Below are 15,680 nucleotides of genomic sequence, written 5' to 3'. Positions count from 1 at the left end.
ACAAGACTTCCACTGTTGCTTTCAGGGACCCCAGACATGCTACTCATCGAGTCTTCTCTCTGGCTGGTTTTCTGCATCCTACATGGATGCCCATCTTCTGAAGGCTGAGTAGCAGGCCTGTTGGAGATGAGAGAAGTTAGGAAGATGAGAATCATCTGAGCCTGGAGTCCAGACCTCCCTAACACAGCCCTCCAAAAAAGAGCTTGCAGTCTGCTGCAAGGATTGGAGACACAACCTTGATTGCGACCATCAGACCTGGTACCTCTCTTTCCATCCTCAGCCCTTACGCCATCCCCTCCCATGCAACATAATGTGGCTTTTCCAAGCCCTGCCTCCCTGCTTCCTAAGGTTTACATCCATCTGTTTCCAATTTCCAGGGCTACATTGGCATCTCTCATCTGCTGTGGTCTCCTCTCCTGTTCTGTTTGCCCTTGTGGATTTATGCATTTTTAATTTGCTTATTGTCGTCTCGGGGAGGGGCTGGAACCAACACCGAAATAAATGAATGTGTTCATCTGCCTTGTTTGCTGGGAAGCCCCCCGATTCTTTAACAATTTTGTCACATGGCTTCTATAGACAAGAGACTTGCTTAAGAACTGAAAGGGGGGCCAAGGCAAATGGCAGGAAGATATGGGAGTGGAGGTCCAGGGCCACTCCAGCAGGCCACAATCAGAAGCCTGGTGTCTGTTCAGGAAGTATGTTTGTAAATGTCTACAGAGCTCCGTGCAAAGGCATCCCATGCTGCATAGCAGGGCCCAGAGTTGTATAAATCTAGGGAAGATCTGACTATTTGGGATGCCTGCCCAGGGAGGAGTCTTCCAGCTGCATCAGGTTACACACATGCGATTCCCTGAGAGAAAGAGAGAGAGCAGACAGTGGTCCAGATAGGAGATGTCGAGCCATGAATTCTCCTAGGTTCCTCCATAGAGATGGACCACAGATGTACACATGTAGGTCAGCCCATATAACAGTGCTCTGTCTCCACCATAACGGGACCACTTCTGATCTATATGGGCCAGTGCACCTGTCCTGTAGACGCTATTCTTCTCCCTCCAAGATCATAATAGGTGACAATACATCCCATAGTGACATTAGGAATGCCACAAAGACCTCTGGAGATAACACGCCACCAAGGTACTCCATGGAATACAAAAACACAGGTGCTTCCCTGGACCTGAGAGTCCAACTATCATTCTTCTTGTTGAACCAGAAGCCCTCTCATTGCCTGAGAAAGTACTGGGCATTCAAGGTGCCCTGTTGAGTCTGAAATTCCTTCAGGGTTAACATGTCCATTTGTCCTGTCTCCTCTAACCTAGGCCAGCCTTCATCCAGGCTGCATCCCCGTCTGACCTCTCCCCTACTCTTCCATCTCACCCTAGGGACAGTTCCCAGCCTCTTGCTACCTCCCATGTTCCAGAAGGGTCTTTTCCCAACTCAGATTCACCAGGCCACCTGCACCTTGTCAGAACTCCATCTGTCTGGAATTTATTACCAATGCATTTTCTAACAGGCTCTATAATAAGATATTAAAGACTGTAGCTGCATCTAGCAAGCATTCCATAAATATTAATAATGCCTTTAGAGATGGCACCTAAGCAGAGATGGTAGCAGGTTTGGACTTCTGATTCTTCTTCCTCAACCTTCTCAGTGCCTAGATTACAGATGTATACTACCACATCTGGATTTATACTGTGTCAAGACTAGAACTCAGGGCTCTGTGCATGCTAGGCAAGCACCCTACTCACTGAGCTACAGCCCAAGCAAGGTGTTTTCTTACTTCATTTTCTTTGTGTGCAACTTTACCTTCATAGTGTCTCTTTATTCTCTTGGTTTCTGGCTCAACAACTGTGTCCCTGGCTCCTCCAATACAATCTCCTCCTAGGGTTCTCTTTTCTTTTTGGTCCCCAGCTCTGTCTCTTTCCTTGTCCCCAACCCACTCTTCTTTGTGTCTGTCTGTCCTTCTCTCTCATCTTTCTCTCCTCTCTCTTTTCCTCTCCAACCTGCCACCCATTGTCTCCCCCTCCCCCCTCTCCCTGGCAGTACATAGCTCTCCCCCCACCCCCATTACTCTGTTCCAGTGAGCACCCTAAGCCACCTCCAGAGAAGCCCGGAGTGGAATGTAGCTCACCCTGCACGGGAGAAGCGAGCCATTCATCATTGTTATTAACGAACAAGATCCCGAGCACGGCAGAACTTTCCCAGAGTCTATTCCCTTGTCACCCCGAGGAGTAGCAACAAGATTTATTTGTCTCAGAATTGCACAGGGTGGCCCATTTACAGCAGGCCCATCACAAGTGATGTGGCGCTTAAACGGGCACTGGAGGAGGCAGAGGCCTGCCCTGCCTGTGACCTGTATGGTACGGGCCATTTGCTCAAAGGGACAGTTTGAGGTCTGAAGGGGACGAGAGCTATCTAGCCGTCTCTCCAGGTGGTGGACTGTGACAAGCGCCTGATCGGGCTGATGCTTGTTCACTCTGCCACCTCCCACAGCCCTGTGAATCACTGCAGTGATCTGTGTAGATCTGCATGTTCAAAGGCATGTCCAGGGATAGTTAACAAGATGCTACAGCCGGCGTTTACCCATCCATTCTCATCTTAGTGCCTCTGAGGTGCGGTCTATCTAGGAACCGTGGCCTGGTGCTTGGCTCTCTGTGCTGACTATGGGTGCTAAAGGAGAAGAATCCCAGCAGGGAGAGGTCGGGGAGCCTGTGGCAGTGTCTGAAAATAGGGAGCACATGTCCGATGTATGTTCTAGGGCTGATGGATGGGACAAAAAGAGCTAAGACCCAGAGAGCAAGAAGGTGTCTGCCACAAACGCCTCAGAAGGAGGGTCCCACACGCTGCCCAAAGGGTTGTGGGAGGACCAGTATGGGAAAGACTCAGAGAGCCTTGTCTCTTCCCTCACTTAGATGGACATTTCCCTCACTGGCCCAAGCCCATTCAACCCTAAGTGGATGGCAAAGATCTTTCCATTGAAATTCCTTTAGTGAATTGAAATTTCTGAGACCCCATCTGATTGGCCTGTGTAGGTCAGATGGTTATTCCTGCACCAATCAAATGCATCCCGGGTCTGAGGTTGCTTGACACTTTAGCTTATGAGAGAGATTGCAAGAAGCCTTTATGAGAGTCAAAGTACCTGGTCCGCTGTCACCCATCAGGAACCATGGTAAGACCTGGAACAGAACCTAACACCTCTCTGGTCTCATTTTTCTCACCCGTCAATAAGGGGACTGGCCTGGATCATCCCGAAGCTTCCTTGAAGGCCATACATCCAGAATGGTCCGAAGTGAGAACTGGCCTTTTGGATTAGGGACTTCCCTGACTTCAGACAACCCCGCATCTTAGGTCCCACTTTCTCCTCCTCTGATTGGCCCTGCACTACTGCAGGGTTTCCTTGGGCTCTTTCCCAGTCAGTTGTTTTGCAGGAACCAGGAACCAATACATGGACAGGTTTCCTATTTGAATTAAAAAGAATTGTTACATTTATTTGTCTGTGTGCATATACGCGCGCGCACGCGCGCGCACACGCACACACACACACACACACACACACACACACACGCACATGCAGAGGACCACTTGTGGGATCTGGCTTTCTCTTTCTATTATGCAAGTCCAAGGAATCAAACTTAAGTCACCAGGTATGGCAGCAAGTGTCTTTACCCACTGAGCCATCTCTGCATCCCTAAGATGCCTGTCCAAGTTTATAATGAAATTCATTTGTAGGCTCTCCCCCTTTAAGCATGTGGGAGCAGTGGCTCATCTCTCCCTGCCTGTGATGCTATCTCACTGATAGAATAGTGGTGGCAGGCAGTGGCCCTTTGTTGCGTGTTGTTGCATGCTGCCATGTGCTTGGTCCAGCGAAGAGCATGGTCTTTTTATTCACATCTCAGCTCAGGTCATTCTTTCTCACATCATCCTTGAGAGGCCATGCCGTTAACAGTTCCATTTTACACAAGAGGATGTGGAAGCCAAACGAGGTTGTGGCAGCCATGCCTGCGGTCTCCTGGTGGAAAGATCTGGATTCAGAATTTGGGGTTCTGACTCAAGGTTCATGCTCTGAGCCGCCAAGGCTCACTGTCTACAGGGACCAGATGTGCCCAGCCCCTGAGAATCTGCTCATGCTGAGCTTGCAGGTCTGTGTACCCTTCTGTGCACTCCACGGAGCAGCAGCTGGCACTGGACAAGCTCCAGCGTGTGTGCTGATCCTCTGGTCCTCGGTGAAGCGGGGTGCCTAGGGTCTGAGATACAGGAAGTCAGCACTCCGTTCTCTCCAATGCCTGTCCATTCTAAGTTTATGAATGGCTTTCTGCCAGGGTCATTTAAAACCTATCCTAAGTTATGCAGAAATTAAATGGCTTTTCACTGTACAAGACAACCCAAGGTCAGTTACAGATGGGGCTCTTCCGAATTCTTCCCCTTCTCCTCAGTCTCCATTCCCCAGATCTGATGTTCAGAGAGCCTGAGACCCTTTGTCCTAGACCATGAGGCATGGACAGGTGAAAGGTCATCTCTCTGAGGCAAGGCCTCAGGAACTGGCGTCTAGTGGGGCCATACTGCTGAGCTGAGCTGTGTGCCATATAAAGCTGGTGTCTCTAAAATGTGTCTGGACACTTGTGTGCTTCAGAGGGGTATGGGGAGGCTGAGGAAACATTGTTGGGGAGTCTGACTTCACTGGGCTCTGCACCAGGGGAGCTCTGTCATGCAGCTGCAGATTTGCAGGTGACTGTGATCATCAGTGCTCCACAGGAAGAGATCTTCTTAGGTAGCGCCAATTAAAGTGTGTCTGTCAAGTGCCCACTTTCAAGAGGGTATCGTATTAGTCAATGTCCAGGGCTGTGACAGAAGACCCAAAGGCTGGAGAGACAGAATAAGAAAGCCAGAGAGGGCTGGAAAGATGGCTCAGAGGTTAAGAGCAGTGGCTGTTCTTCCAGGGGTCTTGAGTTCAATTCCCAGCAACCACATGGTGGCTCATAACCATCTGTAATGGGATCTGATGCCCTCTTCTGGCATGCAGGTGTACATGCAGGCAGAATACTATATATGTAATAAATATATAATATAATATATATATATAATAATATAATATATATATGTAATAAATTAGAAGGAGGAGGAAGAGGCTGGAGAAATGGCTTCTTACATATGCAAGAGGACCTGAGTTTGCTCCCCTTGTTTCCCAGGATTAATAACAATGAAAGGTTAAAAAAAAAAAAAAAAGATGATAATCCTGGGGCCTGGGGAGTCAGAGGCCACCCAATGAACCTGTATCAACACCTGTAAGTATCAGCTCCAGGTTCAGTCAGAGATCCGGTCTCAAAAATCAGAGAGTGATTGAGGAAGACACAGGTACCAACCTCTGCCCTTCCATGCACACACAGACGTACACACCTAGACTCACTTGCACACATCACATCCAAACGTGACCACATAGGTAGACATACGTGTGTGTGAAGAGAGTGAAGAAAGAAACTGACGCAAAGGAAGGGAAGGTTTGTTTGGGTTCACAGCGTTCTGTCCATGGCTGCCTCGCCTGTGGTAACTTAGAACATCGTGTTGGGAATCATGGGATTTGAACTCGTACTTACTTCCTGGTGATCAAGAACCAGGAAGAGGAGGAGGGCTTGGGAGGGAGGGAAAGAGAAAGTGAGGGAGAGGGACAAGTACCTAACTTCCTCCTAGGCCCCACTTCCTAGACTAGGCTCTGCTGCCTCCCTGGAGCACCCTAGGCTATGAGGGACACGCATGGAAGATCCAATGAGTGGAAAAAGATAAGGGCTGTTGAAGCACCCGGGGGCAGGCCACGGAGGGATACACCTCCTACCGCAAAGGCTCCTTGGAAGAGGAGGGCTTCAGAGGCCTTCCAGGGGGCGGGGCCACAGGGTGGGCACTGGAGGGGTGGGCCTAGTACTCAGCCTTTCCTCTGCCCACTGAGCTGCTGCCAGCCCCACCTCCACTCTCAGTTGGTAGAGTTCTTCAGAATCCCCTAAGCAAGTGAGTTGAGGTCTGGAGCAAGCAGGCTAGGCAGAGCAGGCTATCCTAAGGTACAGAGGCAGAGCAGACTAAACCAGGGTGGGGTTGGGAATGAGGTCGGGGGTTCGAGGAAGTGGGACAGACAGGAAGTGCCCAGCACGGTGCCTGTAATACTTACTGTGTTTCTTGAGACCTCCCTGTCCTGCTCTTAGGTGGCCCTGCCTATACAGTTCTAGCAGGTGATCTGATAGGACAATCATAGCTCCTTCCTTCTGGGCACTTACAAGCTGGAAAGTTTACGCTGGTGAAGCTGTAGGTCTGCCCTCTTCGAACTAACCCAATGCGGTAGTATTACCTTTAGCATACAGAATGGGGATGAAGGAACAGAGAGCTTAAGTAACTAACCCAGAAACACACAGTGAGGTTGGGATTCCAACCCATGTCCTGGCCCTGCCTGAATGCTGACACTTGTCCACTCCAGCCACCAACAGACTTGCTTCCCTTTGAAGGGAAAGAGCAGGACGTATGTTTCCCAAGAAGCTGGGGGTGGGGAGAGACGTGTGTGGGAACTGCTGGGTTGGGGCAGTACACATGCCTCCATGCATCTAGGAAATGCATAAAGGGTAATCCAGGGCCCAGTCCTTGTGGGATGTTCTATGCCAGGGGTACTGGGAAGCCACAAATGGTGAACAGGAGAGGGCCTTCCCATTGCCTGTCTCCTGTTCCCATCAGCAGATTACTGGGGGATATCCCAGCAGCCCCATACTTGGTGGCCAATAGAGAAATGGCCAGTTCAGGTAGCAGCCATAGCAGCTCAGTGGCTGTGCTCTCTAGAAGCTCTGGTTGCCATGGCACAGCCAGTGCCGGGGTGGTAGGGAAGCCTTTGACGCAGCTGTTGGGATCATGTATCTAGAATCAGCAGTACTTGACCCCCAGACCTTGCCACCTCCTCGCCGTATGGCTTTGGACCAGCTGCCCTCCCTGTGCCCCATAGTTTTTACTTTCCCCTCTCTGCAAACAGCCTCAACAACAGCCTTCCTCCAACGCGTCCAGAGCTTTCTATTCTGTAGAGAAATTGGCACAGCCAATGATGAGCCGACGCTGCGGGGATGAGGGTGGACGGGTGGGTGGTATAGGCAGACATTCAGAATATAGTGCCTAGAGCTGCTGAGCCGTGCCCGTGTGCTCACAGCTGTTTACTGCCTCGCCTGTGTGCCAGGCACCATCCAAGGCAAGGCAGACAGGACCTATGGAACTACAGGCAATGGAGGGAAGGGGCATACGGACCAGTGTGGTGAGTTGCAGAAAGTAGCATATTAACAATGACAGTTTGCAGCCTTCTTGAGGAATGTGGTAGCCCCAGTCCCAGCCTCTTGAGGAAATGGCCTTAACCAGCCACCCTGAGTCAGAAGGGGACAAATATGCATATTCATGACAGAACAGAAGAGTCACTCCTGAAAGGCTTCTAGAAGGTGGAGGCAGGAGACACTCTGATGAGATGCTGCCAAGATGGGGGGGGGAAGGTGGTGGCATGAGATGCCCTCCAAGGCCCCCCGCCTGGTCCCAGTCTTACCGTTGACAGGTCCCCACAGACAGGTTCCTTGCCGCCCTCTAGGGAAATCTGCTGCAGCTTGGGCAGCCAAGGGGGCCCTGGACAAAGGAAGCGAATCCACTAAGAAATGGGTTTGGGGACCAGAAGGCACCTCTTCCCGGACTCTGGGATAAGCGGGGCCGTCTTCAGAGGCAGTGTTCTTACAGCCACCAGGAGGCCATCTAAAAGGGGGAAAGGAAATCATGCATTTTACATTCCTCCAAACCCGCTTAGGATGGAAATGACAGGCCGGTGAGTCGGCTGCAGGGGTGCAGTTAATGGCCTTTGCGGGCGGAGGAATGGCGGCTGTGCAGGCAGCTGCTTCTGGTGAAGTGAGACTCATCCTCTGGTTTCCTTTCCTCTCACCCAGAACACACCAGTGGGGACACCCATCTTCATCGTCAACGCCACCGATCCTGACCTGGGCGCCGGGGGCAGCGTCCTCTACTCCTTCCAGCCCCCCTCTCAGTTCTTCGCCATCGACAGTGCCCGAGGCATAGTCACTGTGATCCGGGAGCTGGACTACGAGGTCACACAGGCGTACCAGCTCACAGTCAACGCCACGGTGAGTCATTGCCCTGGGCCTCCAGTGTCCACCATCCAGAAGGACACGGGGTATTCCAAGGAGACTTGATTTAGCTCCATACCCCTCATGATTTACAACCAAGAATCTAATTGTGTTAATAGTGGCAGGTGGTGTCGTTATGTCTCTGACATTGTTCTTAGCCCTCAGATGGACTTTCTATTAACCTTCAAACCCTACCTTATTAGTAAAGGTAATAAGCCCTACTTTATTAGTATTGTTGAGATGCCCATTTTACAGATACCCACAAGAAGACTAAGGCATAGGGGCAATTCAGTGGATCACCTAAGTCACTCTTGAGCCCAGCTGCAGAGTTCACACTGGCAACCTCCTTAGGAGAGTTGGTACAGGTGCCTGTAGGACACAGACCAGGGTTATCAACCCAGCTGTGTCCTGACACCATCCAGCAAGCAGGGACAGAGTAGTCCAAACCCCCTGACCAAAACCCCATAGCATGGTAATGCATCCTCACCAAGGAGCATCCACTGAGCTATGCTTCCTGCCCGACCCCAGGGAACTGCAAAGTCAGGGGAAGTTAGCCCATTTTATGGATATCAACAGTGAGACTCCCACAGTTGATTAATAGTGGGGAAGTAAAAATTCAAAGCCAGGTTGTCTGACTCCCAATCCTGGGCTCTGGCCGCCATGCCCCATGGCCAGGAGTCTGTACAGGTCTTTGATGATAGCTGTTTGGGAGGAACTGAAGGCTAAGCAAGCCATATCTTAAACAGGGTCCTAGCCCCATGTGCCCTTATTCCAGCTGACACCTAGGAACACAGCTGCATCTACAGTGGCCTGCAAAGCTACAAGTGACCCCACACTCAGCTGTCCTTCAGATCTGTTTGTAGAGCTCAGGCCAAGAGCAAAAGAAGTCCTGGGGTCCTCTCTTCCCCTCTGCTCCAGTGGCCTGGCTTACAGCACCCAGATCTTGCTGCAGAGAAGGTACCTGCCCTGGCCCCGTGAGGCTGCAGAGAAAATGTTTGGCTTTGGCACCATATGGCAGGAGAGTTAACAGCTTACCGCAGACCCCATGTGGCAGCTGACATCTCAGATTCCTAGATCTAGCCCTGAGTGTTGAAAGTGGAGCTTTTCCCTCCGGCTTGGCCGAGACCTGGAGCCAGAACCAGGAAGCCCCCAGAGCCAGGAAAAGCAAACTTCGTGCCTGACTCTCTGGGAGGTCCCTGCCAAGGCCTCTTAATCTCTCTCCTAGTTACATATTAATTTCCTAGGGAGACGCCTACATAAATAAAATAAAACTGACTTAGGGAGTGGAGAGGACTCGAAAGTCTGGGATTCTTTTTGGGCACACCTAGTCCCAACTTCTGTGCCCTTCCCCCGTCCCCTTCACTACACCTGGGCCCAGAAGCATGCAGGTGATGGCTTCCATTCTCAGAGAAGCTGTCCTATGGGGTAATCGCTGCCCAGAACACAAATGGCGTTGGGAGGTAGGACTAGACCAGAGCTGGGCACGAGAAGGAATGTGGGTGGCTACGTCCATCCAGAGGCCAGGCTTATGCTGGGACGGTGAACAGAGCGAGATTTCTGGTAACCTACCAACAGTCAGGTCCTGAGGGACCTCAGGGTGGTCCACAGGGAGGGAGGGGCTGAGGCTTCCCAGAAAATAGCCTCCCACTTACCCCTGGATACCTGCTACCAGGAGCTCCGGGTGCTGATGAGTAGCTGTCGGCCACTGTGCACTTCCCCAACATGCTGGCTCTGTCTCTGTCCCAGCAAAGAAGAAGAGAGCCACAGATCGCAGGGCCATTCCTGGGAGCCTGCACTGGCTTGGCAGCCAGATACGCCCTCTTCCCTCATCTCTTCCCTGTCAGCATAGGTTACATGCCACAAGTATAGAAAGAAAGGGGTTGTAGCCACAGGCATGGGATGGATATCAGGTACCAGGCTGGCTATTTGGTACCTGGTAAAAGTCTGGTAGTAGCAAGCCAAAACCACTAGCATCTCTTACTCAAGAGACCTGGCCCCCTGGGGCCTCCCTGCATGCCTTGTGGTCTTTCAGGCTGCTGGCCAGTATTGTGCACCCCATTCCTGGAGCTGCCAGCCTTCTTTCCTGTGCCCACATACACACATCTCCCCTCCCCCACATCTCCAACAGTCCTCCTGTGCCCTTCCTGGCTGTCCCTGAGTTCTCAGACGGACAGCCAGGAGGTCATCTCTCCTCCCATAGACTCTATGGCACCATCTGCGGAGGACAGAGGCCAGTGCCAGTCTTCGTTCATATAATGGGGTGGGGGGAATGCCCCAGAGGAACCAAGACCAAGTTAACCTGGATAGACACAGTGACTCCTCAAGTCCCAGCAGAATTTGTAAGCCCAGGGGCCATTGAGCCATTTACTGAAGCCTTTTATTTTATACAAAGGACTTTGAGAATTTGTCTGCAAGCTGGAGACTGCCTGACCTGAGGCCCCAAAATGAGGCTGTTAAAGGCAGATGTTTCTAGGTGAAATGACCCATGCTTGGGTTCTGGCTATTTCCTTAGCAGTGTGACTATAGATAATGTCTGTCTGTCTGTCTGTCTGTCTGTCTGTCTGTCTGTGTCTTGCTCTGTCTCTATTAAACCACCTAAAAGCCTAGCCTGTGACAACAATGAGTGGGGTAGGGCCTACCTAGGACATGACAGTCCTTGTTATCATGGCTCTTGCTATCTGGGTGTACTGGGCTGTTACACAGACCTTGATCTACGGAGCATTTAGGGTCTTAGAACACAGGCTTTGGTGTTCCATTCTTAGTGGGCTTCCTAGGACCAGGTTTCTGAGTATAATGGCTCTATATGGCCTGCCCTGTCCCAAGGGCACACACTGCTTCCTGGAGGCCCTCAGGTGGCACAGGCCCTGGAGCTCCCCCTGCTGGTTTGATTATAAATTACTGGCTAGCAAACAGCACAGACATGGAGGAACCTCTCCTGTAGGCCAAGGGCACCCCACTTAATATCCTCTGTTTTGGGATGGGGGACAGTGTCTTTTCACACCCACACTAGTGGCCCCCACCACACACATATTCAAGGTAGCTAGTTCTTGGCCATGGCCCTGGGGCCAACAGATCATCCTCTCAGCCCAAGTCTCTACTGTGGCACCACCAGCCTCCCCTGTTTCCTTTTCTTGAACATCTCAGGAACACCAGAGAGCCTTCATGCTCTTGGGCCTCCATGTGGGAGTGTAAGTGTTTATGTGTGTATTTGTGGATACGGAGGTCACATACCACAGCCCTATGCATGTATGTGTTATGTTTACAACATCCTTCTAACCCAATGCTGTGTGCTCCTGTTCTCCCTGTGTGTCTCCCAAGGATCAAGACAAGACCAGACCTCTGTCTACATTGGCCAACCTGGCCATCATCATCACAGACGTGCAAGACATGGACCCCATCTTCATCAATCTGCCCTATAGCACCAATATCTATGAACACTCTCCTCCGGTAAGCCCCGCCCCCAGCCCCAGTGGTGGCCATTCCCTGCCTGGGGGTCCCTGTGAGAAACAGTGGAAACAAACCCCAGGTCCTTTGCAGGTCACACTATCTTCCATGTCTCTCCTGCTCCCTGGAAATTACTATGGGGCAGAGAGATCAATCAGTGTGACTGACTAATCAGGATACAGATACCCAGGCAGATTCTAGCCCGTGCCAGGGATGGATATGAACCTAAGCACGGCCAGACATCCATGTTGCTGAGTCATGCCCTCCACGGACCTGCTGCCTCTGTTGGCCGTGTGTACCACACACAATGACACAGCTTTCTTCCTTCCTGTCGTGAGATGTCTCCCTCAGGCCCAAGCTGTGCCTGGAAGCTCATGGACCCGTCTGCCCTCTCTTGTGACTCTTTATTTGGGGCCGGGTCTCAAGTTCTGGTTTCAGGACAGCTGCCTGATTTTGTATTTACATCACCCGTTGTCATCGGCGTATCTTTTTGATTCCTTTAGAGCAGAGGTTTTCAACCTTCCTAATGCTGTGAGCCTTTAATGGAGTCCCTCATGTTGTGCTGACCCCCACCATAGCATTATATGCATTGCTACTTCATAACGAATCTTGCTTCTGCTAGGAATTGTAATGTAAAGATCTGATATGCACTAGATCTGATATGCAACCCGGTGAAAGGGCCTTTTGGTCCCCAAAGAGGTCACAATCCACAGGTTGAAAACCAAGGCCCTAGGGCTACCCAGCTGCACCTGGCCAAATGGGCTGTGATTAGGGGAAGGTCTCACAGGACAAAATAGGTCATGGTCCACCCCACCAGTCCCTGGCTAAGCTATGAGTGGGTGTCACTGGCTTGGTAACCATCTTACTGTATATAGACTGTAGTGGAATGCCTGCTATGGCCCGGTGAAGGGGAACAGGGCGCATCCCCAAACAGACAGAAGCTTCAACATGCATCTCGGGGCAACGGTATTTGTGAAGAGAAAGGAAGGACTTAGCTCTGAGGGAAAGTGGGAGACCCTCCCCCCCCCCCCGCAGACTGGAGATGTTCAGAGCCTCTCCTTAATCCCCCCCCCCAACTACTCAAAGCCCCAAGCATGGGGAGAGATGGATGTGGACAGAGTCTCAGCCAGCTCAACCTGGGGGGAGCCCAGTCCTGTTTGGATGCTATAGTTATTCTGACTACAGATATCCCGGCACTAAAGCCATGGATCTGGTGCTGGATCACTTGCTTTGAGGGCTAGGTACAGAATGAAGATCTCACAAGAAGATGCTATTTTCTTACTACTGCAGGTGTCTGAAGCTACATGGAGAACAGACAGAGCTATCTCAGGCTCACTGCTCCCAGCTTTCCCTTTCTCGGCATGCTAGGCATATCTGGTTCCCAGCTTTTGAAGTCCAGGCTGCACATCTCAGCTCACCCATATCCAGGGACTTTCCCTTCCTTACTGCTGCCAACCCCGGCTGTGCCAGGCCTGTGTCTCAGCCTCAATCCAGACCTGACTGCCATTTTCAGACAATTTCAAACCTGCCACCTGTCTCCAGGCCTTGGCTTCTCCTTCTGAGTGCTCAGAGCTCAAAGGGACTTGACTAGCGTCTGCTGGTATTGTGCTTGCCTGGGATCGTGGTTCAGCAGGGACAGTCTTTGATGGGCATGGTGTGGTATGTGAGAGTGTCTATGGAATGAATGAATGAATGAATGAATGAACATAGGCTCTGATACCAAACTCTTGTGGCTCTACCATTCAGGTCATCCTTGTATGTGCTCTGGTCACCAACCCAGAGACCACCTGTCCCAGCTCCCTCCCTCCTTTCTTAGACTCTCCCTAGCTCATCCCCTACTAGTCTCAGACTTAGCCACCCCTCCTCGCTGTAGTACATCTGACTTGTAAGGTAAATAACTTATCAATCCCAGTCTCATGGAATGTTTACATAGCAACACAGACAGACTGCTTTGAACCCCTGAGTAACCCCGATACCCCACCTCTGGAACATTGACTCAGGATCCCCTTGGGTCTCCCAGCACACTGTGTCCAAGAGTGTAGAGAAGAACCTTATGGCCACCTTGATTGTTATGTACCAACATCACACTGACTGGGTCACCAGAGGAACTCTGAAAAGCCCCCACACTGCTATCTACATGTTTCCTGGGAGATAGGGCAGGGCAGGGGGTTCAGAGAGGGCCCACTCTCACAGACATCAAACTGTGGTGGCTGGTGACTCAGTGGGCCCAGTAGCTATGGGGTGAGGTATTCAGCCCTGCTTCATGCTATGGTCACAAGACTATGTATCTGAGTGGAGCTTCCTCTGAGTCTCCATGGTGACGGCTTTGTAACTTGCACAGGTGTTCTCAGTCAGGTATCAGAGTCTCCCCGCCCACTCATTCAGTAGTTTAGCCTCGTATCCGTCCCCCAGAGAGTTACTAGTACTACGTGCCCTGTAAATACTTTCCTGGGCTAAGTACCCTGCACCCTTCTTTTCTAGAGGATTCCACGGAGCATACCACTAGCGAGTGAGTCTCCCTTCACACTCGGTCATCTCATGGCCCCTCTGCTGCACTTCATATGACTTTCTTCCCTTAGCTCAGAGACCTTAGCATTTTGTTGTGTATTCACGTTACCCATCATCTGGCAGGTTCCCGAGGAGCTACTGCACGCATGCTCTGGGGGGAGGATAAGCGCTTTTACAAGGGATGCATGTAGCCCAGTTGAGGAAGACAGACCAGGCAGTGAGTTAGGGTCCAGCCTCTTCTAGGCACTGACCAGCCCCATAGCCCCAGTGTGCATCTGCTTCTCTTAGCTCCCCCACTGGAAAAGGGATCCCCGCTTTCCCATCCCTTACAGCCTTCCTCCTCCAAACCAGTTCCTGCAGGATCCAGGCCTGATATCTCCGGGCTGCTAATCAGTTTCCACGCCTTGATCTGGATCTCCGTGTCCCTTTAGTGTGATGCTCTGATGTCACACACTCGTTCTTTAGCTGGGCCAGGGCTGAGGTGCACCATGGCCTGTTTGGTACCCAAGGACGGGAGAACCCAGGGATCCCTCATGCCCAGCCCTGTCAGTACTGCTCCCACAGGCCCTGTCAATACCCTGCCCCGCCCTCCTGGCTCCCCCCATCTTTATCTGTGGCTCCCAGCATGTATGTCTCCCTCTATCAGTGTATCAGGCTACCAAGCTCCATCTAAAGTGTATATATTACCTAATAAAATCCTTCTTATTTGGGATTATTGCATCAAATTTTAATTTCCTCACTCGAACAGCAGCATGTCGGCCTGCCCGTCAGCGAGGGGCCGACAGAAGGTGAAAGGAGAGGACAGGCTGCACAAATTACTGCCGGTGATGCCTATCAACCCTTTGACTGGAATTGACTGGAATTAAGGACTGAGAAATAGGATTTTCTGCCTCAGAATCCGCTGTGGCAGCTCTCGTTGGAAGTCCCCAGTAGCCCCCACCAGCCAGCCCCCACCCCAGTAGCACTCTCCCCCCAACTCACACCTCCAAAGCAAACTGCATGTCACCTGTCACCTTTCAAGTCCTTAATCGAGTCAGGGAAATGGGGGCTGGGTATCCCAGCTAAGCTTACAGAAAATGTGATGTATAGTAGTCCCTGAGGTCCGGGACAGTCCAGTCTGGTCCCTGCTGCTGAGACATGGTTCCTTCTAGTGAAGTCTCGGGTTGTGCCCCACTTCCGGCCCACCAGGCAGAGGCCTGGTCCTCTAGTCTCCATTATGACAGGCTTATTCCAGGTTCCACTTTCCATTCCCCAGTTACAAGCACCCTGCTTACCCGCCATACCTTGTGAGCTTCAGCAACTCCCGAAAGCTCCAAGAGTGTGTCCTCCCTGCGGGGGAGGGGTTAGGAGAATCTCCACACAACCCATCCTATCCCCAGCACATGGTTGGCACTCAGGGGATGCTCACTTAGCTGGCTCTTCCCCATAGGGTCCCAGCTGCTCCTTAGCTCTGGAGTGGAACCTATCAGAGTGGGATGTCGAGGATCCAAACTAGCTGAAGTTGTTTAGAAATGTATGCATCGGGGCTGGAGAGATGGCTCAGTGGTTAAGGGCACTGACTGCTCTTCCAGAGGTCCTGAGTTCGATTCCCAGCAA

General features: G+C 51.5%; 1 protein-coding gene across 1 annotated transcript in view; it reads left to right on the top strand.

Annotated features, from left to right (window-relative positions):
• Positions 1 to 15,680, top strand: part of Cdh23 (cadherin related 23) — a 382,247-nt gene that overhangs the window by 142,260 nt on the left and 224,307 nt on the right. The window contains exons 7-8 of the mRNA XM_034524155.2: positions 7,935 to 8,129; positions 11,451 to 11,579. Of these exons, the coding sequence (XP_034380046.1) occupies positions 7,935 to 8,129; positions 11,451 to 11,579 (324 nt within the window). The remainder of the gene's footprint in view (positions 1 to 7,934; positions 8,130 to 11,450; positions 11,580 to 15,680) is intronic.

Source organism: Arvicanthis niloticus, chromosome 20 (assembly GCF_011762505.2).
Source record: "Arvicanthis niloticus isolate mArvNil1 chromosome 20, mArvNil1.pat.X, whole genome shotgun sequence".
NCBI classification, from domain to species: Eukaryota; Metazoa; Chordata; class Mammalia; order Rodentia; family Muridae; genus Arvicanthis; species Arvicanthis niloticus.
This window is presented reverse-complemented; position numbering and strand designations above follow the sequence as displayed.